Genomic DNA, 24,533 nt, shown 5'->3' with positions numbered 1-24,533 from the left:
GCTGTTTAAAGAAAACAGAACCATGGATTACAGTTTCTCCTTGCCCATAGACTACTTTCATGATGAGGAACCATCTAACATTTAACTTGTTAAATCCCGAATTTCCCTTTAAGCCTCGTAGTTGACTAAAAGTTAGATCCTTTCAACCTTTAATGTGCCTCTCGTAGACGTAGTACTCCAGTACCACCTTGGGGCGGCAGGGTTAGAGCGTTGGACTAGTAACCGGAAGGTTGCAAGTTCAAACCCCCGAACTGACAAGGTACAAATCTGTCGTTCTGACCCTGAACAGGCAGTTAACCCACTGTTCCTAGGCTGTCATTGAAAATAAGAATTTGTTCTTAACCGACTTGCCTAGTTAAATAAAGGTTAAAAAAAATAAAAATGTAGTTATGTCAATCAGCATTCAGTGAACATGATCTCACCTTTGATAAACTCGCAGTGAACAGAACACACTCAAACAACTCCCCCATTCTTCTGAGATACTCATCCATATGGGGTCGCTTCAACACATACACCTGAAGTAATAGAAACAGAAGACATGGAGAAACACTTCCGATTATTTACAAAACGTTGACTGTATTTTTTCCTTGCTCAAGACGTTAAATGCTTTAAACTACTTTTTGAATAGTTTTAGAATAATTTGAAATCATTTTTGGAGCAATAGTTGTGCCTACGCCCTCTCATCTGTGACTTTTGGCTGCACCTTGCCTTGCTTGTCCAGGTTTACTGTTATGGGGTGCCAGATGATATTGAGATTAATGGGTTGGGACATAAAAATGAGACGTTTAAAAAGAGACTGAAAGAGAGGTTAACACCTCTGACAGCATATCAGACTTCATAAATGCCAGATGACCCTACATTTCCACGTGGAATAGTCAATCAGGTGTAGCCTATTATCTGTATATGGAAGGATATGCCTGTCAATATATAACTTTTATTCCAGTTCTGCTCGATTCCTCGAAAGAGCATGACGCTATCGGCCTTGTTCCTGGACCAAGTCATCCCGAATAGGCTCTCCCTGCTTAAACAAGCCTATCCTAGATTACTTGAAACAGACCCAGGCCTGGGGTATAAAACAGGTGTTATCTTCTGTCTTCTGGCCAAAATTTGCCTTTAAACTAAGCAAAACTGCAGCAGTATCTGCAATCTCCAATGTCATCTCCAATCGGCTGGACAGATTCTGTTCTAGGGACTGAGATTGATGGGCCCGGTGATTTCTGAGAAGCCAGTCAGTACTTCCTTGTTTCGTCAGCCCACAGAAATAGACACCGGCTGCTGAGACCCGTCCACAGAGAAGGCCAAAGCTCTGTCAGGTTGCTAGGCTAGTGTACTAGCACTATAGCACCGGTGAGTAAACGGTGGTAGGAAAAAGGTAAAAAGAAAAGAGACCACTTTGAACTAAAGGCACACTAATGGCACACTTTCAAAACTGAGGAGATAGCATGGATAACACAGAAAATAGATTATATAATTGTATTTGAGGTCAGGGCAACTTTACTGCTTATTCCATTGTGGAGCTTTGAAGGAGAGAAGGCTAAGAATTTAAACTCAAAAGAGTTGTGCTTACCTGGTGAACTGTTCCATCGATTTCCACTGGAATGATGAAATCAGCGTTGTTCAATGGCTGTTGAGAGCAAGAACATACGATGTAAGAATCAAGTACGGAACCCATTTACTTAAAGCTGCATTATATCACTTTTTGGGCGACCTGACCAAATGTACACAGAAATGTGAGTTATAGATCTGTCATTCTCATTGAAAGAAAGTCTAAGATGTGGTAGGGTAAGTGTACCTATTAAGCCCACCAAAATCTAAATTTAGACATTTCTAACATATACTGCCCTAATTTTGTAAGAAAAGTGAATATAAAATGAAAGATTAATCTCTCGTGAAGTTATGACTTTACTTACAAAATGTTTTAATAAGACAAAAAATATTAGATAAAATATGTGAAAAGTCTGGACTGGGCTTAGTGGGTACTGAGTGTACCCTTTAAGCCCATGGGTGTTCCAAATACGCCCATCTCTTAAATAATACATTTTAATTAATGTCCAAATGTTCAAAACGTACAAACTGACATTTCTTATTTATAATGGGATTATATTAATCTCCCCTAAAGGTATTAAAATAAACAGATCATTGCTATTCATCATGAAAGTAGCACTTATAACAGTGGGGGTCCAATCGTTTCCACACAGATCAATGTGGACTTAGGGTTTTGCTCTTGCCAACCAGTACCCACACCTGACTCAACAAATCAACTAATCACAGACTTCAATCAAGACATGATTAGTTGAATCAGGTGTGTTATTGTTTGGTTAGAACACAAACACTGGCCCTGTGTGGATAAGAAGCCATGCAACAAAGTCCATAACACACACAACCTTCAATTCATTATCTGAAAGCTGATTCACATTTGCTGTGCTGTTAATCTTGTTAATTAGTTCAACTTGTCTTCCTAAAGCCTATCTGAAAATAATGTTAAATATCCCTCTCTATTGTGTATTATAAAGGTACAGGTAGACTAAAAAACTGAATCACATGGATGAAAGACAACAATATGACAATGCCCCACCCAAAAGTGCATGAGTAGTCACCCAATAGCAGTGGTGAAAAGTACTTATTTAAAAACACTTTAAAGTACTAATTAAGTAGTTTTTGGGGGGTATCTGTACTTAATTTTCTATTTTTGACAATGTTTATTTCGACTTCACTACATTCCTCAAGCAGATAATGTACATTTTACTCCATATATTTACCCTGACACCCAAAAGTACTTTTGACTGCTTAGCAGGACAGAAATGGTCCAATTTAAACACTTATCAAGAAAACAACCCTGATCATCCCTACTGTGTCTGATCTGGCGGACTCACTAAACACAAATGCTTAATTTGCAAATTATGTCTGAGTGTTGGAGTGTGCCCCTGGCTATTCGTAAATAAATAAAAAACAAGAAAATTGTGTCTGATTTCCCTAATGTAAGGAATTTTAAATGATTAATTATTTTACTTTTGATACTTAATTAAGTGTATTTTAGCAATTACATTTACTTTTGATACATAAGTTAATTTAAAACCAAATAGTTTTAGACTTTTACTCAAATAGTATTTTACTGGGTGACTTTCACTGTGACTTGAGTCATTTTCTATAACAAATCTATACTTTTTCTCAAGTATGACATTTGGGTACTGTTTTCCACCACTGCTCAATAGTCCTATTCATGTCCCTCATTTGTTCGCATCTTTGTCCGCCACTTGTAGGTCTTCTATCCCTAATATCCTTCAACCCTGATCTTATTCTTCTCTCTCTGCATCAACGACTCCAAACATCTTAGGGAGAGTAACGAGGTTTCTAATTGTTCCTAATAGTTTCTAATCTTGGTAAAGGCACCATGGCTAGATGTATAATATGGATCAAGTAAAATAAAATTGTATTTGTCATGTGCCGAATACAACCTTACCGTGAAATACTTACTGAAAAGCCCTCAACCAACAATCTAGTTTTAAGAAAAATAAGAGCTAAAAAAATATTTACTACTAAAGTAAAAAATAAATGAGCAACAATAAAATAACAACAACGAGGCTATAACCAGGGGGTACCGATACCAAGTCATTGTGCGTAGGTTCAGTTGAAGTAGTTGAAGTAATAGAGGTAATATGGACATGTAGGTAGATATAAAGTGTCTATGCATAGATAATAAACAGTGAATAGCAGCAGTGTAAAAAAGAATACCAATACAAATAGAACGGGTAGCCATTTGATGAGCTGTAAAAAAAAAAAGCCTCTCGTAGACGTAGTACTCCAGTACCACTTGCCGTGAGTGGTACTGGAGAGAACAGAGACAACTGTCTATGACTAGGGTGGCTGGAGTCTTAGGCAATTTTTAGGGCCTTCCTCTGATACCGCCTGGTTTAGAGGTCCTGGATGGCAGGAAGCTTGGCCCCATGATGTACTGGGCCGTACACACTACCTTCTGTACCGCCTTGCGGGCATAGGCTGAGCAGTTGCCATAGCAGTCGGTGATACAACCAGTGCTCTCGATGGTGCAGCTGTATAACTTTTGGAGGATCTGAGGACCCATGCTAAATATTTTCAGTCTCCTGAGAGGGAATTGGCATTGTCTGGCCCTCTTCACAACTGTCTTGGTGTGTTTGGACAATGATAGTTTGTCCGTGAGGTGGACACTCTCAATCTTCTCCACTACAGCCCCGTCAATTAGAATGGGGGCGTGCTCGGCCCTCCTTTTCCTATAGTCCACAATCAACTCCTTTGTCTTGATCACGTTGAGGGACAAGTTGTTGTCCTGGCACAACACTGCCAGGTCTCTGACCTCCTGTCTGCTGTCTAATCATTGTTAGTGATCAGGCCTACCACCGTTGTGTCGTTGGCAAACGTAATGAGTAGCGCTTGTTGGAGACGTGCTTGGCCACGCAGTCATGGGTGAACAGGGAGTACAAGAGCGGACTAAGCACACATCCCTGAGGGGCCCCAGTTTCGAGGATCAGTGTGGCAAATGTGTTGTTGCCTACCTTTACCACCTGGGGGCAGCCTGTCAGGAAGTCCCGTAAGGAAGAACAGGATCCAGGTGCAGAGGGGGGTGTTTAGTCCTAGGGTCCTTAGCTTAGTGATTAGCTCTGAGGACACTATGGTGTTGAACGCTGAGCTGTAGTCAAAGAACGGCATTCATGTTGGGGCGGTATGCAAATTGGAGTGGGTCTAGGGTTTCTGGGATGATGAGGTTGATGTGAGCCATGACAAGCCTTTCAAAGCACCATGGCTACAGACATGAGTGCTACCGGTCGGTAGTCATTTAGGCAGGTTGCCTTGATGTTCTTGGGCACAGGGACTATGGTGGTCTGCTTGAAACATGTAGGTATTACAGCCTAGGTCAGGGAGAGGTTTTAAATGTCAGTGAAGACCCTTGCCAGTTGGTTAGCACATGCTCGGAGTACATATCCTGGTAATCGGTCTGGCCCTGTGGCTTTGTGAATGTTGACCTGTTTAAAGGTCTTACTCACATCGTCTACGGCGAGCGGTGATCACACAGTCGGTGATCACACAGTTGTCCGGAACAGCTGGTGCTCTCAAGTATGCTTCAGTGTTGTATGCCTTGAAGCGTGCATAGAAGTCATTTAGCTTGTCTGGTAGGCTCGTGTCACTGGGCAGCTCGTGGCTGAGCTTTCCTTTGTAGTCTGTAATAGTTTCCAAGCGCAGCCACATCCAACGTGCGTCGGAGCCGGTGTAGTAATATTCAATGTTAGTCCTGTATTCACATTTTCCTGATTGATGGTTCACCTGAGTGCATAGCGGGATTTCTTATAAGCATCTGGGTTAGAGTCCCACTCCTTGAAAGAGGCAGCTCTACCCTTTAGCTCAGTCATCGATGCCCTTATTGATGAAGGTGGTGACCGATGTGGTATACTCCTCAATGCCATCTGATGAGTCCCATATTCCAGTCTGGAACATATTCCAGTCTGTGCTAGCAAAACAGTCCAGTAGATTAGCATCTGTGTCATCTGACCACTTCCATATTGAGCGAGTCACTGATACTTCCTGCTTTAGTTTTTGTTGTAAGTAGGAATCCAGCAGGATGTATTTTTAGTCAGATTTGACAAATAGAGGGCGAGGGAGAGCTGTGTATGTGTCTCTGTGTGTGGAGTAAAGGAAGTCTAAATATTTTTTCCTCTCTGGTTGCACATGTAACATGCTGGTAGAAATTACGTAAAATGGATTTAAGTTTGCTCCGTTAAAGTCCACGGCCACTAGGAGTGCTGCCTCTGGATGAGCATTTTCTTGTTTGCTTATGGCCTTCTTTAATATTAGATTTCGTGCACTGTTACTGACAAATATACACAGATGTCACACCTTGTCTTACCAGTGGCAGCTGTTCTATCTTGCCGATGCGCTGAAAACCCAGCCAACTGTATATTATCCATGTCGTCGTTCAGCCACGACTCAGTGAAACATCTTTTAGTGCTTTTACAGTTTTTAATGTCTCGTTGGTAGGAGAGTCTTGAACAGAGGTCATCCAGTTTATTCTCCAATGACTGCACGTTGGTCAATAAGATGGATGGTAGAGACGTGTTATCCAATCGCCGACGAATACTCACAAGGCACCCGGACCTGTGTTCCCTGTATTGGCGTCTATTCTTCATGCAAAGGACAGGCCTCGTCCGGTATCTGTAGTAAATCCTTTGTGTCGGACTCGTTAAATAAAACATCTTTGTCCAGTACGAAGTGAGTGATCGCTGTTCTGATATCCAGAAGCTATTTTCAGTCATGAGAGATAGTGGCAGAAACATTATTCACAAAATAAATGACAAACAACTAAAAAAAAAAAAAAAAAAAAAAAAAAAAGCAGTACAATTGGTTGGAACCCCGTAAAATGTCAGCCGTTTCCACCGGTGCCATTATAACTGTAGTTGTGTGTTTTAATTAACATACATATGCTCATGTTCATGTTCATTGAATATTACAGATATCATCACACGGATATCAGCATATCCCCATGTGTCTCAATGCAAACCGGGCTTAATAGGAGCATACTGGGATAATTTGGAACAACTGTGATTCATGGTAAAAAAAAAAAACAGATTAGCAAAGTCTACTAATAAAATATTTGGAAACCAATTATTTGGTGTATCAATATACACTATATATCACAATATTATGCAAAGTTAGTATTGAGATTATTTTTCTACAATATTGCTGTATTATAATTTACACTCTGTAAAGGTAGTGCTTTTTGTGCTACTATACCATTTAGGCCCACCTGAGATAAATGTCAAATGTACAAAAATGGCTTCTGTGTAAAACGCAAGGTTAATTTAACAGTAAAATAACACAAAATGCAGTCTCCTTAGAGCTGCAGAGGCAGTATTGAGTAGCTTGGATGAAGAATAGACGCCAATACAGGGAACACAGGTCCGGGTGCCTTGTGAGTATTCGTCGGCGATTGGATAACACGTCTCTACCATCCATCTTATTGGCCAACGTGCAATCATTGGAGAATAAACTGGATGACCTCTGTTCAAGACTCTCCTACCAAAGTGCCCAGAGGTGCCCAGAGTAAACGGCCTGCTACTCATTCCCAGTTGCTAATATATGCATATTATTATTAGTATTGGAGAGAAAGCACTCTGAAGTTTCTAAAACTTTTTGAATGATGTCTGTGAGTATAACAGAATTCATATGGCCGGCAAAAACCTGAGAAGAATTCCAAACAGGAAATGAGAAATCTGAGGTTGGTCGATTTTCAACCCAGGCCCTATTGATTTCACAGTGGGATATTGATGAAGTTGCACTTCCTGGGGCTTCCACTAGATGTCAACCGTCCTTAGAAACTTGAATGAGGCTTCTACTGTGTTGTGGGGCTGAATAAGAGCTGAATGAGTCAGGTTACTGGCAGAGAGCCATTTCCTGGTCATGCACATTTCACATCATTAGCCACCTGCGTTCCATGGCTCCTCTACACACAAAGGAATTCTCCGGTTGGAACTGAAGATTTATGATAGAAACATCCTAAAGATTAATTCTATACCTAGTTTGAAATGTTTCTTAAACCTGTAATATAACTTTTTGAAGTTTTTGTCCGAAGTTATGCATGGCCTACACGAACGTTTGGATATGTGTACCTAACACGCTAACAAAAGTAGCTACTTGGACATAAATAATGGACATTATGGAACATATCAAGCATTTATTGTGGAACTGCGATTCCTGGGAGTGCATTCTGATGAAGATCATCAAAGGTAAGGGCATATTTATAATGTAATTTCTGATTTCTGTTGACTCCAACATGGCGGAAGATTTTATTTGTTTTCTGAGCGCCGTCTCAGATTATTGCATGGTTTGCTTTTTATTTCTGTACAATGATGTGGTTCCCTGCAATATTTTTGCTTGTTTTTGGAACTAGTGAACGTAACGTGCCAATGTAAACTCAGATTTTTTTATATAAACTTCATCAAACAAAACATACATGTATTGTGTAACATGAAGTCCTATAAGTGTCATCTGATGAAGATCATCAAAGGTTAGTGATTCATTTTATCTCTATTTGTGCTTTTTGTGACTCCTCTCTTTGGCTGGAGTTTTTATTTGGCTTGCTGGTGACCTAACAAGATCATTTGTGGTGCTTTCACTGTAAAGCATATTTGAAATCGGACACTGTGGTGGGATTAACAACATTACCTTTAAAACGGTATAAGATACATGTATGTTTGAGGAATTTTAATTATGAGATTTCTGTTGTTTTGAATTTGACGCCCTGTACTTTCACTGGCTGTTGTCATATTGAAATCTGAAATCTACTATCTTGTTGTAGTTCGCCAAGTTATGTTGTTACTGTGTGATTGTGACATGCAGGCACGAATACAAGCATGGGGGGGAAAAAAAACATTTTGAATTGGCAAAAAATTGTCATGAATGCTCATGAAATATGCCATCATGTGCATATAACAGCACATGAGTGCTGAGTACATGAGTACTTTGATCATAAAGTATGATCACTTATCTGAAAAGTTACAACAGTTGTCAGAAAAGTATGTGTATCTAAGGGTTACCTCAACAGTTTTTTTTGCAGCTTTGAAATTGGCCACTAGTGGGAAATTACACATAACTGTCAATAACTTAATAATAAAACATCTGATTGGCTTAGAATAAAACAAGTTATGGATATAACAACCAGATTATTTATTTAGCGGAAAATGTAATATTTTTGTTAATGTTTTTATTTATACAACAGATTCTCAATTGGATTGAGGTCTGGGCTTTGACTAGGCACCTTCCAAAACATTTAAATGTTTCCCCTCTTGAGACTCTAGGGGCAGTATTTCAAGATGCTCGACTATGCATATAATTGACAGCTTTGGAAAGAAAACACTCTGACGTTTCCAAAACTGCAAAGATATTATCTGTGTGTGCCACAGAACTGATGCTACAGGCGAAACCAAGATGAAACTTCAAACAGGAAGTGAGCAAAATGTTTGAGGCGCTGTTTTCCATTGTCTCCTTATATGGCTGTGAATACGCCAGGAACGAGCCTACACTTTCTGCCGTATCCCCAAGGTGTCTGCAGCATTGTGACGTATTTGTAGGCATATCATTGGAAGATTGACCATAAGAGACTACATTTACCAGGTGTCCGCCTGGTGTCCTGCGTCGAAATTGGTGCTTAATCTCCAGCTGCAAGTATTCTTCCATGTGATTCAGAGGAGAAACCAGACTTCCACGAACGATATATCATCGAAGAGATATGTGAAAAACACCTTGAGGATTGATTCTAAACAACGTTTGCCATGTTTCAGTCGATATTATGGAGTTAATTTGGAAAAAAGTTTGGCGTTTTGATGACTGAATTTTCGGTTTTTTTTGGCAGCCAAACGTGATGAACAAAACAGAGCGATTTCTCCTAGACAAATAATCTTTTTGGAAAACTGAAAATTTGCTATCTAACTGAGAGTCTCCTCATTGAAAACATCCGAAGTTCTTCAAAGGTCAATGATTTTATTTGAATGCTTTTATTGTTTTTGTGAAAATGTTGCCCGCTGAATGCTACGCTAAATGCTACGCTAGCTATCAATACTCTGACACAAATGCTTGTTTTGCTATGGTTGAAAAGCATATTTTGAAAATCTGAGAAGACAGTGTTGTTAACAAAAGGCTAAGCTTGAGAGCTAACATATTTATTTAATTTCATTTGCGATTTTCATGAATAGTTAACGTCGCGTTATGGTAATGGTCTTGAGGCTGTATTTATGATCCCGGATCCGGGATGGCTAGTATCAAGACCACTCAAGTGTTGCTTTAGCAGTATGCTTAGGGTCATTGTCCTGTTGGAAGGTGAACCTCTGTCCCAGTCTCAAATCTTGAAGACTGAAACAGGTTTCCCTCAAGAATTTCCCTGTATTTAGCACCATCAATCATTCCTTCCATTCTGACCAGTTTCCCAGACCCTGCCAAAGAAAAACACCCCCACAGCATGATGCTGCCACCACCATGCTTCACTGTGGGGATAGTAATCTCGGGATGATGTGAGGTGTTGGGTTTTCGCCAGACATAGCACTTTACTCGATGGCCAAAAATGGCAATTTTAGTCTCATCTGACCAGAATACCTTCTTCCATATGTTTTTGGAGTTTCCCACGTGCTTTTGGCGAACACCAAACATGTTTGCTTATTTTTTTCTTTAAGCAATGGATTTTTTTCTGGCCACTTTTCCGTAAAGCCCAGCTCTGTGTAGTGTACGCCTTAAAGTGGTCCTATGGACAGATCCTCCAATCTCCTCTGTGGAGCTTTGCAGGATGATGAGGTTGATGGAATTTACAAGAACAATAGTGTAATCATGAGTTTGTGTTATGCCTATATGTGACTCGTTTCAGGAAACGAGGTGTATGCCTGACGCCACTACTCACAGAAGCGGCATTTGAACGTAAACATTTCTTTTTTTATTTAAAGGAAGAAATGCTTTCCTGAACATGTGAAGTTTTGTTTGCTTTAATAACAACCTTGTATTCCAACCATAAATATGAATGAAATAATTAAATGATGAGCCGAGTTGGGTTAGCCATGGAAAAAGTCAGGAACCTTCCGCTAGACATGATTGGCTGAGATAATGAATGGTCTGCCATGTAGCGTGCTTCTGTTTATAAAGTGAGCTGTTCAGTATGTGTTGACAGTCCTATCTTCCACAACATTTTTGAAAGATATAACGTTAGCCATTGAGAACTACAAAAGTTTTGCTACTTTTTTCAACAAAATTCATGCCCTGAATTCAGTAGGCGCTATCGATAGATCAGTTGGCAAAAGTGATGGGCTACTTTCTGCACACGCCACGGTCATTGTGAATCGGAGTGAATTGACACAACTCTGGCCAAAACAAGATGTAACTATAAACAAAAAAAGTTAAAAGGATTCCAGTCTGCCGTGAAGTGTTCATCCATGTATACGAGTCTAGCTACATTTTCAGATGTAAGTTTAAAATTTGGTCAGAAAGTTGTTTTTAGTTGAAGGGTACTGTTAGTTAGCTAACAAATGTTAGCTTGCTTGCTCCCTAGTGCTATGCGATGTATGATCTGTGTACAGTAATATTTGAATCAGAAAACAATTTGCATTGCTATTTATAGCCTAATGTTAGCGAGCTAACATTGAACCTACTAGTTTGATAGCTTTAGCTCCCTGCAGATTCATACTACAGCTATGACAATGTTTGCATTGGTAGTAGTAGGAGTTGGGATTATGCCGGTTCATTGTTTAGCTAGCTAGCTACATGTCTAAACAAAAGACTCCACTTCAGACGGATTACTACATGACCCATCAAATTAGCCAGGTGTGTCTGGGGGTGATTATGGCCATCTATTGTATTTCATGAACATGTGTACATGTCAAGACAAGTGACCATTCCACTTAGCTAGATGTGGCTGGGGGTGGTTATAGCATTTCCTACCCATCAATTTGTACAAACGTGTTAGGTAAGCATCATCTAATAATGATAAATGTGGACAGACTCGAGCGAAAACTAAGAGACATTTTCGAGTAGTAAGCCATGTATAAAAGCAACAGATACCATTAATAAGAAGGGGCTAGCAGCTTCTTATATGGTCTGCTACTGAGTGGCTAGGTCAGGCAAGCCCCATACTATTGTGGAGGACTTCATTCTTCCTACTGCTGCGGATATGGCTGGGATAATGCTGTGGGAAAGTCCCAAAAAACTATACAGACAATGTCTTCATCAAACAACACTGTTTCACGACACATTAATGACATGGCAGGAGATGTTTTGAAACAAATACTGATTCACATACAAGCCAGTGAATTATATACGTTAAAGCTGGATGAGTCAAAAAACGTGGCGGGCCTGGCACAGCTTCTGGTATATGTCCGTTACGTTTATGAGGGGTCAATTAAGGAAGACATCCTCTTCTGCAAACCACTGGAAACCAGGACAACAGGAGAGGATATTTTAAAGTGCTGGACAGCTTTGTGACATCAAATGGACTTTGGTGGTCAAGATGTGTTGGTATCTGTACTGATGGTGCAAAAGCCATGACAGGGAGACATAGTGGAGTGGTAACGCGCATGCAAGCAGTTACTCCCGACGCCACTTGGGTACACTGCAGCATCAACTGAGAGGCTCTTGCTGCCAAGGGAATGCCTTACAGCTTGAAATACTTTTTGGATACTACAGTGAAAATGGTTAACTTTGTTAAAGCAAGGCCCCTGAACTCTCATATATTTTCTGCACTATGCAATGATATGGGCAGCGACCATGTAATGCTTTTACAACATGCAGAAGTGTGCTGGTTATCAAGGGGTAAAGTATTGACACATTTTTTAAAATTGAGAGATGAGCTTAAAGTTTTTTTACTGACCATAATGTTCACTTGTCTGACCGCTAGCATGATGATGAGTTTCTCACACGACTGGTCTATCTGGGTGATGTTTTTTCTCACCTGAATGATCTGAATCAAGGATTACAGGGACTCTTCGCAACTATATTCAATGTGTGAGACAAAATTGAGGCTATGACTAAGAAGTTCCATGATCTCGCCATCACGGTTGACAACTCCATTGTGTCCTCCTCCCAGAGCGCTAAGAACCTTGGCGTGATCCTGGACAACACCCTGTCGTTCTCAACTAACATCAAGGCGGTGGCCCGTTCCTGTAGGTTCATGCTCTACAACATCCGCAGAGTACGACCTTGCCTCACACAGGAAGCGGCGCAGGTCCTAATCCAGGCACTTGTCATCTCCCGTCTGGATTACTGCAACTCGCTGTTGGCTGGGCTCCCTGCCTGTGCCATTAAACCCCTACAACTCATCCAGAACGCCGCAGCCCGTCTGGTGTTCAACCTTCCCAAGTTCTCTCACGTCACCCCGCTCCTCCGCTCTCTCCACTGGCTTCCAATTGAAGCTCGCATCCGCTACAAGACCATGGTGCTTGCCTACGGAGCTGTGAGGGGAACGGCACCTCAGTACCTCCAGGCTCTGATCAGGCCCTACACCCAAACAAGGGCACTGCGTTCATCCACCTCTGGCCTGCTCGCCTCCCTACCACTGAGGAAGTACAGTTCCCGCTCAGCCCAGTCAAAACTGTTCGCTGCTCTGGCCCCCCAATGGTGGAACAAACTCCCTCACGACGCCAGGACAGCGGAGTCAATCACCACCTTCCGGAGACACCTGAAACACCACCTCTTCAAGGAATACCTAGGATAGGGTAAGTAATCCTTCTCACCCCCCTAAAAAGATTTAGATGCACTATTGTAAAGTGGCTGTTCCACTGGATGTCATAAGGATAAGAGCGTCTGCTAAATGACTTAAATGTAAATGTAAATCAGTGGAATGGATCTGGCACACGAGATTCAGAATTTATCTGATCTGCCATGAGATAAGATGACTGCCTTTGAGCTGCTTTCCTTTCTTTGTGAGAAAAACCTGGAGGAACTCTATCCTACCCTTTTGGATAGCCCTAAGAATTACAGTCAATTAAAGCTCATCTAAAGTTACCTGAAGTTTTCCATGTCACAGTAACGTATGAGTGATCTGGCCATCATTCCATTTTTTTTCACCTTTATTTAACCAGGTAGGCTAGTTAAGAAAAAGTTCTCATTTGCAACTGCGACCTGGCCAAGATAAAGCAAATGAGTTCTACACATACAACAACACAGAGTTACACATGGAATAAACAAGCATACAATCAATAATACAGTAGAAAAAGTCTATATACAGCATGTGCAAATGAAGTAGGATAAGGGAGGTAAGGCAATAAATAGGCGGCTAAGTAATTACAATATAGCAATTAAACACTGGAATGGTAGAATGTGCAAGTAGGGATACTGGGGTGCAAAGGAGCAAGATAAATAAAATAAATAAATACAGTATGGGGATGAGGTAGTTGAATAGGCTCTTTACATGAGAATAAATCATGCGTGGGGAAACACGTCCTATAATGATATCACTGATGATTTTGCCTCAAGAAAGTGTAGAGGAATATTTTAATGGTAAGAATTTAATTCAAACATTAAAATGTTTACACACTTAGTAACATTTCACATTGTATGGCAGAGGTGAATTTGTGTAAATGACTGCTTAACTAACTATGTGACATACTTTCTCAATTTCTTCCAGAGAGTCCAGATAGACTGGTGCCCATCCTGATGCTGAAAATGCCCAGGCTGTAGAGGGAACCAAAGTTAATCGCACAGCTGTATACGTTTTATTTGACTATTTTAAGACATATAGCTGCAGCCATAGCTGATGTTTACATTGTATAGACAAAGCTAAAATGTATAATATTGTGAGGACTGGACTAATTACCAGGCAGCAGAGCCAAAGCTCAGTGTTATATTTTATTATTTTCTACAATTTCTTATTTATGTTAATATTCACTTATTTTAAGATTATATTGAAAATATTCTATTCAATAAATATTGTTTGTTTATACCTCATTCTGTTCTGTATAGGTCTACTTATTCTTAGACCGGGTCAGGTAAGAGGGCCCCTTGACGAATTTTGCTTTGGTCAGGACCGGCTCTGGCCAGAGCTTACCCCTGATGTTGCACAACAATGTAAGTCAATAAGGCATCATTTTAGCCAAAGTATGATATATTGCCAAATCCAAATGTGTGACTTCAGATGTTTCCGTGACTCTTCCGTGTCTTTTCCTATGAGGTTACATTTTCAGCCTATTGTACATTTTGTTTCAGGTTCGGTTTAATTTCAATGTTACCACCCACCAAAATGGCAATGTTTATTATTCAGAACCTCTTGCTGCAAAGTTCTTTCTATTCTCAAGTCATCTGAGAGGCAAACAGCTTTTCTCTGTAGCCTACACTCTGTAGCTGTTTTATCTAGCTGAAACCAAAGTTAAAATTGGCTAGATCATACAAATTCACAAAAACAAAAATGAGCTTTTTCGTCTAAAGTTAAGGTTAGCAGTGCGGTTAAGGTTAGGTTGAACATTTCAGGAATAGAAAAATGTAGAAATAAAATGGGTTTATGACGTTGTGGTTGTGTTAACTAGTGACGACCTTGCACTTGGCCGCCTTGCCATGTAGCAAATTAAAATAGGGGGTGCAAACTAATGTTTTTGCACCTCCCCTTTTTTAATTTGTCAAATTTCAATTATTTTGTAGCTGGTCTGCATAAAACTAAGATTACCATTTTATAAATGATGCATTTTAGAAACCACTCCCCACGTCGCCCAAAGATGAATGGTTTTGACCACTAACGTTTTAGGCAAATTCGTTTTGCATGGCACGGGTGTGCAGGGTTTGCTAATTTTCAACTATTCCATTAATCTTAATGATGAAAAAAGCATGCAAAACTAAATTGTCCATTGCTTCAAACCATTCAATAGGCTATCCTTATTACCAGAGCTCACATTTGTTCTATTTCTATGGCAGATTCGCAGCCGCAATTTAGAAAATCCATTGATATATAGCTGCGCAATTTATATAATGCATTGACTTCAGAAAGTATTCACACCCCTTGAACTTTTACCACATTTTGTTGTGTTACAGCCTGAATTTAAAATGAATTACATTTAGATTTTGTGTCTCTGGCCTACACACAATACCCCATAATGTCAAAGTGGAATTATGTTTTAAGACATTTTTACAAATTAATTAAAATCTGAAATGTATTGAGTCCATAAGTATACAACCCCTTGTATACAAGCCTAAAAATGTTAAGGATTAAAAATGTGCTTAACAAGTCACATAGTAAGCTGCATGGACTCTGTGGGCAATTATAATGTTCAACATTATTTTTGAATAACTACCTCATCTCTGTAACCCACACATATAATTATCTGTATGGTACCTCAGTCGAGCAGTGAATTTCAAACACAGATTCAACAACAAAGACCAGGAAGGTTTACCAATGCCTCGCAAAGAAGGGCACCAATTGGTAGATGGGAAAACAATTCTAAAAGCACACAATGAATATACCTTTTAGCATGGTAAAGTTAATAATTCCACTTTGGGTGGTATATCAATACACCCAATCACCACAAAGATGTGGAATAAGTCAAGGGGTATGAAAACTTTCTGAAATGAATAGAGAGAACAAAGAATATAGCTATTTGATCATGTTCGTGTGCATGTTCAATATTAATGACGTCTGGAACCCAACATGGTTTCACTGGAATTATCAAACGACAAGAGTCAGACAAACGTCAACCCTCAACATGTCAACAGCTCGTATAAAGCACAGTTTAGCTGAGACTCATCTCTTGACAGGTAGGCTGATAGTCTTTTTCGTAAATAATTCATTTCACCTAACACCTAATTATCTTAACTGAAATGTCCTCACATAACTTTCATTAGCTGGCTAAGTTTAGCATGCTAGCTAGTTACACTGACAGAATTTCAGTTCTAGGACAGGAATTACATCATCAGCAATCTTCTCTCATGGAGCGAGGACATTTAGGAACCTGGGGATATTTCCAAATGACAGCAATTCGACTGGTTTTATGGAAATTAAAAGCTGTGAAAACAATCCAACATGTTTCTAAAAATATTTCAGTTAATCTTGAATGCAAATTGTATGTGGTTGAAAATGAAATACGGTCAGCTTTTATGTCACAATGAAATTGCCCGTTGAGTCTACACAACAAGCATGCATTTGCATTCTCTCATACTGCTCCACTCCCGTTCCTGAGACAAAATTGACATTTGGTCTATCATTTTACTGTGAGGGACACTTCATTCTGCAGGAGTTAATATTATAATAGGCTACATGTGAGGCTTACAGTCAGAGTCCAGACTTCAGTTACTATTCCCACCATTAGGCTACTTCAATTCCGGCATCCATACAGTGCCATTTACAGTGCCATTTGATAAATGTTTTAATGTCACATGAACAAGTAAAGTGAAATGCGTAGAGCCTTAACTTACAAAATCAAAATCAAAACAGCCATATTATGAAAGAAAACAAGCCAACTTAAGTTAGAATAGGGCATATGTCTCTCAGAGAATAGGAAATAAAATATGTATTTCAAATAATCAAGATCTTTAATTTACTATAAGTTCCCCTCCATAACGTATTTGGACAAGCAGACATTACAAAACTGAACATCAATCCTTCTGTAGCTCAGTTGGTAGAGCATGGTGCTTGTAACGCCAGGGTAGTGGGTTCGATTCCCGGGACCACCCATACGTAGAATGTATGCACACATGACTGTAAGTCTCTTTGGATAAAAGCGTCTGCTAAATGGCATATATTATTATTATATTTTATATTATATACACCCTAATCAAAACTACAAGTGACTCAAAACAGCACCACTACAACTTGTGACTCGCCTTCAATCAAATGCTGCCACTTTCATTGATAGTTTAGACCTGTGGCCCTATCCGGTGACATCCTTTGGGACAGACTGTGATTAAGATTGAGAAACCACCTGTGGTGGGCAAGAGTACATAATGCCCATTACGCAGCCAATTCTGGATTTACCGAGTAGCATAGAAAAGAATAATTGCTAGAAGCCACACAACAAGGAGTCTTGGCATTTTTAATGGTGCACTCAACCATAAAGAGAGAGTTCAAGATTGTGGCAATGAAGCCCTTTATCTTCTTCCCCAGTGTCACGTGAACTCGTGGATACAATTTTTATGTCTCTGTGTTCGGTACAAAAGGAAGTTAGAGGTAGTTTTGTGAGCCAATGCTAACTAGCATTAGCGCAATGACTGGAAGTCTGTAGGAACAGTTATTGCTAGTTAGCAATTGTGCTAATGCTAGTTAGCAACTTTCTTCAAACTGCACGCAGAGACATACAAATAGTATCCACAACCCACTGGGCACAGACGTCAATTCAATGTCTATTTCACGTTGGTTCAATGTCATTTCATTGAAATGAAGTGGAAACAACGTTGATTCAACCAGTGTCTGCCCTGGGGGAAGTTAAGATAAAGAGCTTCATTGCCAAAATCCCGAACTATGCCTTTAACAACTTGTTAAACATTCATTAACAACAATTAACATTCCAAATAAATCTGATCACAGCAGATACAATCATTAAATTTGTATAGGCAAGTTGTGAACACGAAAGGACATTATTTGATATGGACTATAATTTCAATACTAGGCGTAAAAGGTCGCTTGAAAGTGAAATGTATTATTTAACCATGGCCATAACAAGAGTAGTGATCTGACCCTGAAGAACTTGCTTGAATTTGGCAAAAAAAATGTTTTGTGATCCCTTGACTATAGGATCTCCTAAAAGTATGTTTTCTTTTGAAACCTTTTTGAAGAAATTAATATTGATATGGACATAGAATAAAAACAATGCTGTTCGATCAAATAAATAATTATTTGCATTTTGCTTTACTAATTAGTACAAAAGAGAGAGTTGAAAACAATCAACTTTAGTACGTTAGCATTTGTCCTTAAAGAGCCGGTCACACACATCAGCTTACCTTGAATGAACTGTGCACTAATGTTTCATCCAAATCAATCACCACACAGATCTTCCCTGCGTCTTTTGACTTGATTTGAGGGAGCAAAGGTTTTTCTGGGACCTGAAAGCAAGTAGATAAATGTTAGGTTAATGAGCCAAATGATGACATCAAATTAATAGATGCAATTAGAATATTTTGCAAAGTTTGTGCTCTAAAGCAAATCAAAAAACCACTGTGACATGATGCAAAAACCATTAAAAAGTGTGCATGTGGGTCATGAATTAAACTGATAACATTACCTCATGAAATTGTAGTGCGAAAACACACTGATAAAAGGTTTGCTTGTGAGGTTGTGAGAAATGAGTTATAGAGGAATGTGTCCATGGGGGGGGCATATGGCAGCAATTTCCAAACAGCTGGTGTGCTGTTGATGAAGAAAGTTAATGTCAATGTGACTGTGGGCTATCATGGGTCTGTGGGCTGACTATGAGCTAACCCTTCCCTCATCAAGTAGGCAATACCGACTATACTAGCAAGAGGAAATGTGATGACCAAATAAGCAGCCTATAATACTGTGCAATACAAATTTGTTTGCCCCAGCAGAGTAAATAACCAGGTCATAACTTTTATAGGCTGACATTAATACCACCTACTGTGTCAAGCAATAAGAGCCTTATGTTTAGCCATATCCTCCCCTTTTTCAGTTGTGTTGCCACAAATTTGATCCAATGCCAACACAGCCAAAGCTAAAACTGAATGGTCAATACGTAAAAATAATAAAAAAACTGGCCAAATACATTGACAAACACACATATTTTCTCTGTCAAATTTCAGTTTGATGCAACACCTGAAACTTTCATATATCATTTGAAATTTGAAAGCAGAGCTCTAATCAAATTAGGTGCATGCTATTCAAAAGGATTTAAAGAAAGGTGCAAAGACCTTGAAATACCTGGTCTCTAGGTGGAACGCAGTACTCGCATTCACAGGACTCCTCAGACTCATCGTCATTCAGCTCCTCGTCAGACTCTTCACTTGGTTGTTCAGAGGCCACAATCTTAAAAAATTCATGCAACTCTGTTTTCTCATCCAGCTCACTTTTTTCAGCGGGCTCTGTTTGTTCGGCATGATGTTCATCTGGCTCGCTGACCATGGAGATTTTACTATGTTCAGCACCATCAAAAGGGGGGCTTGTTTTCTCAGACACCTGCTCTGAAAGGTCCTCGGACTCTGGGGTTGGGAGGTACTCTGAGACAACATTGTGTTCCTCCCAGCCCTCAGACATATATGGTGTGTTCAGATCCTCACACAATTTAGATGACTTGTTTTGCTCATCTATCTCTTCCGAAGAGGTTGTAGAGGAATCAGTTTGATCTCCATTGAATTCAATACCATCAGGCATAGCTGGTTTGCTTCCTTCAGTGCATAGTACAGTGTCTTTGGTTATAACCTCAAGTGAGTTAGGACATTCACTCTCCTCAGCACATGGAGCAGCAGGCTCTCCCTCCTCAGTGCACACTCCATCTTTAAAATATGTCTCAGGAGTGCTGTCATCAGTTCCTTCATTAAAAGTATCATCAGAGTCTTCTTCATCACAGAATTGATTAACACTAGATTCATTGGCTGTGCTTTCATATTCATGGTGCTCTTCATCACTTGGTTCACAGGCTTTCTCCTCAGCGCAGAGTGCATAAGCTTCCCCTTCCATGGAAAATTGTGTATGTTCACAACCATATGCGATGCAATCTTCATCACACAGTTCATATGATCTATAAGCTTTGTCTCTAGCATATGGCTTGTATAATTCATCTTCTGCAATGCGTATTTTCTGGTCTTCTTCATCAAAAGATTTCTCTTTTTCAAAGCATGGTTCATAAGTCTCATCATTTTGGTCCTCATATGTTTCATCATCTTCAACAAAAGACACTTCAGCAGAGGATCCATGAGAAGCTTCCTCTGCACTGTGCTCGTACATGTCGTCCTCATCAATTAAGGGTCCATTGGCATGAACCTCACTAGCTTTATCTTCAGCAATGCAATCTTCCTCAACAAAGGGCTTGTGGGCCTCAGCCTTAATAGCATTGTCTTCTGCTACAAAAGATTCGTAAACGTCAACTTCATTAGCTGAGGCTTCTTCAAAACAAGATTCACATCTTTCCTCCTCTGCAAAAGATCCAGAGGCTGATGCCTCATCATCAGCACAGTCTCCATTAAATGGTCTGTCCTCAGCACAAGTATCATAAGATTGATCAACTTCTTCTTGACTAAAAGCTTTATTCTCATTGATTTTCTCATCTAAAGCAAGTGATTCAAGCCTTTTTTTGGCACAGGGCATATGTGTTTCTTCCTCATTCATAATGGGCACTTGAGGTTTAAGTTGTTCAAAAATCTGCTCATGAACCCCTCCCCCTTCAAAACAGGAGGTATAAGGTCGCCTTTGAGAAAAGGTACAAGTATCCGTTTTATCGAATAAGTCAAAGAATTCCTCAACAACGACTGCATCCAAGTGAGGTTTTTCTTCATCAGCTTTGCTTTCCTCACATTCTACCGCATCTGGACAATTATCAAAAGATCCCCATATCTCTGAACAGAATTTAGCTTTATCATCCCTGGATCTGTCTGGTGCTCCTTCTTCCACTAATGCTTCATAGGATTCAGCTGAATCAGTTAATAGGTCTGAATTCATACTGTCATCGATGCAAAATTCTAAATAACTTGTTTCAATGGATGAGCACTCAGAAGACTTGTCTTCCTCAGAATAAAATGCATTGCTAGGCTCATAGTATTTGTTATTTATGCTTTGATGTTGACTGGTATAGCTCTCACAGGAATTACATCGCTCAGTCAGTTCACACTGTACACTTGTCTCACTTTGCTCATAGAGATTGTTTTGCAGTTCACAGTGCCCAGAGGGTATATCATTTTCAGCAGATAGATGACTGCATTGTTCAGCAAGAAATGTTTGCTCAGTGGGTTCACAAACTTTAGAGACATGTCTACTTTCATTGGGATCAACTTGTTCAGCATAGCGTTGAGAAGGCATGTTCAAATCTGAAGAATGTATAGGTTCTAATGTTGTGCAAAACTCTGAGTCAAAAAGCCCACATATTTCAATTTGTTGAACTGTAGGCTCAGCGGGCTTTAAATTATCATTATATGACATTGTAGTCTCATTATATTCTGTTGGATGTTCAATATTATTGTATTTTCCTGAATACTCACAAATACCAGTGCAGTGCTCAAATGATCTGATTGATTTAGTAGATTCAGAGATGTCAGGTATGAAGTCATATATCTTAAATTGCTCAAAAAACTCAGAGCTCTCAGCAGGTTCGCTTGGCTCAAAGGACATACAGTGTTGATCAGAAGGCTTGCATTGTTCAGATGACTGAAAGTGTCCTGTGCAATTTTCGCAGTGTTGCCTAAATACAGAAGCTAGACAGTCATTAGCACAGTGCTCAGAGGACTTGCTGAACTCAAAGCACTCACAATGTTGAGTACATTCTTCAAATGATTTACTTAACTCGGAAGACTTACACTGATTAGTGTGCTTGTGAAGAGCTGGATAGTCCTCACAGGGCTGGTTGATCCATTGTTCAAAGCCCTCAGAATGCTTATTATAATGCACAGAAGGTTTACTCTCCTCTGCATGTTCTACATTCATGTTGTAATGATCGGCACTGTGCACAGAGGAATCCATTTGTCCATTGACCTTTTGGGGTTCAGTATAGTCCAAAGAGTTTTTTCTTTCGTCCACAATGATGCAGGGTTCAGCAGATTGCTCAGAAGGCTCACTTGAATCCATGGCTTCAATTAGTTCTGACACCTCACAGTGTTCAGCAGGCATGCTTTTGGCAGATGTGTCAAAAGCTTTGCTTTGACCAGAGTGCTTCTTTAGGTACACAGGGAGCTGACCTTCTTCAAATAGGTTTGCAGTGTTCAGAGATTTTAAACTCTTCCAAGCATAGAGCGAGAGAGTTGTTTTCTCAAGGGAGGTGACAGAGTCCAGAGGGCTGTCAGGTCACAGACAGCTCCTTTGGTACTAGTGGCTTGCACTGCTGGGGGTCTTGACTGAGTCCACAGCCCGCCTGAGACAGCAGCAACCCCACTGAGCCTAGCACACAGGTCCCTTTCCAGGAGACCTAGCACTTTATTTTGGGGCTTCAAGAGACGTGACAAATAACTCCTGGAATATCAAATCACTATAAAAAGCTGAAGTAAGGCATAAATCTGAAACTGACACACGAGAAGCGTCTTGAACACCTGATCTGTCTATAGCGAGCTAACTGCCATGTTGTTTCCCAAGAATGTGTTCAATAGAGTCTTGAACACCTGATCTGTCTGTAGTGAGCTAACTGCCATGTTGTTTTCCAAGTTCAATAGAGTCTTGGCCGGCTTTGTCAACTGCTCAAAAATTGGAAAAGCCTGATATCATGTCCTGTTTAGCAGGGAATGCTGTTAAGTGATTCACCTTAATACACTGACACAGCATGACTGTGGTCTGATAATACATTATAGTTTGTGCTGATTTTATTTTATATCTTTTTTGACTCATGGTGTCATCTGGATTGATTTATTTGTAGTGAAATATTTACTTTTAAGGGGGAACTGCAATAGTTTATTGACCAGAGAGCTTGTAAACATGAAAGGACATAGCGCAAAGAAAACATGTGTACCGACCATGTGGCTCTCAATCATGTTGACCAGGTGTGAGATAGTCAACATCACAAGAAAGGGCAAGAGGGAGAAAGAGATGTAAGGACAAAGACAGCTTACTTTTGAAATTGTCATATTTTCTTCCACCAATAAGGGGGCATTGTTGTTGATGGGGATTGTTTTGTTTCTTTGTGACATCGGCAGCAGAAGAGACTTTGGAAAAAGCCACGGTTGCAGGGTTTCTTCGAAGAAACGGCATGACTCCGAAAAGAGAAACTATTCAGATAGTATTCTGTCGTCCTCCTGTTACCTCACTGTGGTTGTAGCCGGGGCTTATGTAACAAAGTCAGGTGCCACCTCAGTCATGGAAATAGTGAAAAAAATATAAAGTGATAGGAACTAACAACATAAATCTGTCAAATTAATCACACAAATAGTATATAATAAATAAATGTATAATATTTTAAATAATAATTAATTTAAAATAAAAAAGTTGAGTCTCTAGTTGATAGTCATGACTATACCTTAAAAACAGTATTTATTTGCACACCCTTATATTTTCATTGGTTTACATTTTCTATGCTTAGTTTGCAATACAGCTGATTTTCTACAATTTTGAATCATCAGGTGGATGAGTCAATATTTAAAAAAAATCGTCTTAGAATAGTCACAAATATTCCGTAAGTTAAGTCTGAAATGTGGCTCTAGTTCTTCTCTTTAAACATATTTCAAAGTCCTTGTGACTGACTAGATAGAGGTGTTTTTCAAATGATTTAAGCTGAAATCCAACCTCATCTATTAAATCACTATCGCACATTAAAGACTCATCTGGCTATAGCCACTGTGATGTAGTTATGAAAAGTCAGATAACATCACTTGTTCAGTAGTCGCAAAATGTATCTAAAAGTTATATTGCACTATAGACAACAATAGTTGTCTAAATCAACAGAATAATATCAAATAAATACATTTTGTCTTGTTTTGTGACTAGTAAAACAGTGCTGAAGATTAAGAATCTATGTAGCTACAGTTCCTTGGCACAAACACATCTGAGAAACTAGCTTACTGACAGAGAGTGATAAAAGTTGGTCTTTGCAGGACATAATCTGTGACAAATTAGCCTATTTTAGATGGATGGAGAGCTGTCATCATGAGAGATTAGGGTGCCACGTGACACTGTTGCCAAAAGTGTCCATAGGTGATATTTTCTTTCTTTTAAACAACTCTGTCATAACCTTCTGAATAGATGAGAGGGCACTTGAAGCCACTGTGTAAGGGTGGGCGACTGACAAGTCTCTCATGACAACTCAAACATCAATGGAGTAACACTGTAAAACATATTTCGCCAGATCAAATCCTCCTTAAAAGATAAATCATTTTGTTTCCAAGGGAATGTTCTGTAATTTGTTTAGAATTAGGTCATCTTCAATTTAAATGTACACCTGTTTCATAATATAATCTCGAAACTATAATTCATCAAA

At 39.6% G+C, this 24,533-nt stretch overlaps 1 protein-coding gene across 1 annotated transcript in view; it reads right to left on the bottom strand.

Annotated features, from left to right (window-relative positions):
* The window catches only part of LOC118385859 (uncharacterized), a 35,429-nt gene extending 12,925 nt beyond the window's left edge, over positions 1-22,504 (bottom strand). The window contains exons 1-4 of the mRNA XM_035773019.2: positions 19,349-22,504; positions 18,415-18,516; positions 1,568-1,624; positions 423-515 (exon numbers count right to left, since the gene is read on the bottom strand). Coding sequence (XP_035628912.1) covers positions 423-515; positions 1,568-1,624; positions 18,415-18,516; positions 19,349-22,243 — 3,147 coding nt within the window. The 5' untranslated portion in view covers positions 22,244-22,504. The remainder of the gene's footprint in view (positions 1-422; positions 516-1,567; positions 1,625-18,414; positions 18,517-19,348) is intronic.
* Between the last annotated feature and the right edge of the window lie 2,029 nt (positions 22,505-24,533).

This window comes from Oncorhynchus keta, chromosome 7 (genome assembly GCF_023373465.1).
Source record: "Oncorhynchus keta strain PuntledgeMale-10-30-2019 chromosome 7, Oket_V2, whole genome shotgun sequence".
Taxonomy (NCBI): Eukaryota; Metazoa; Chordata; class Actinopteri; order Salmoniformes; family Salmonidae; genus Oncorhynchus; species Oncorhynchus keta.
This window is presented reverse-complemented; position numbering and strand designations above follow the sequence as displayed.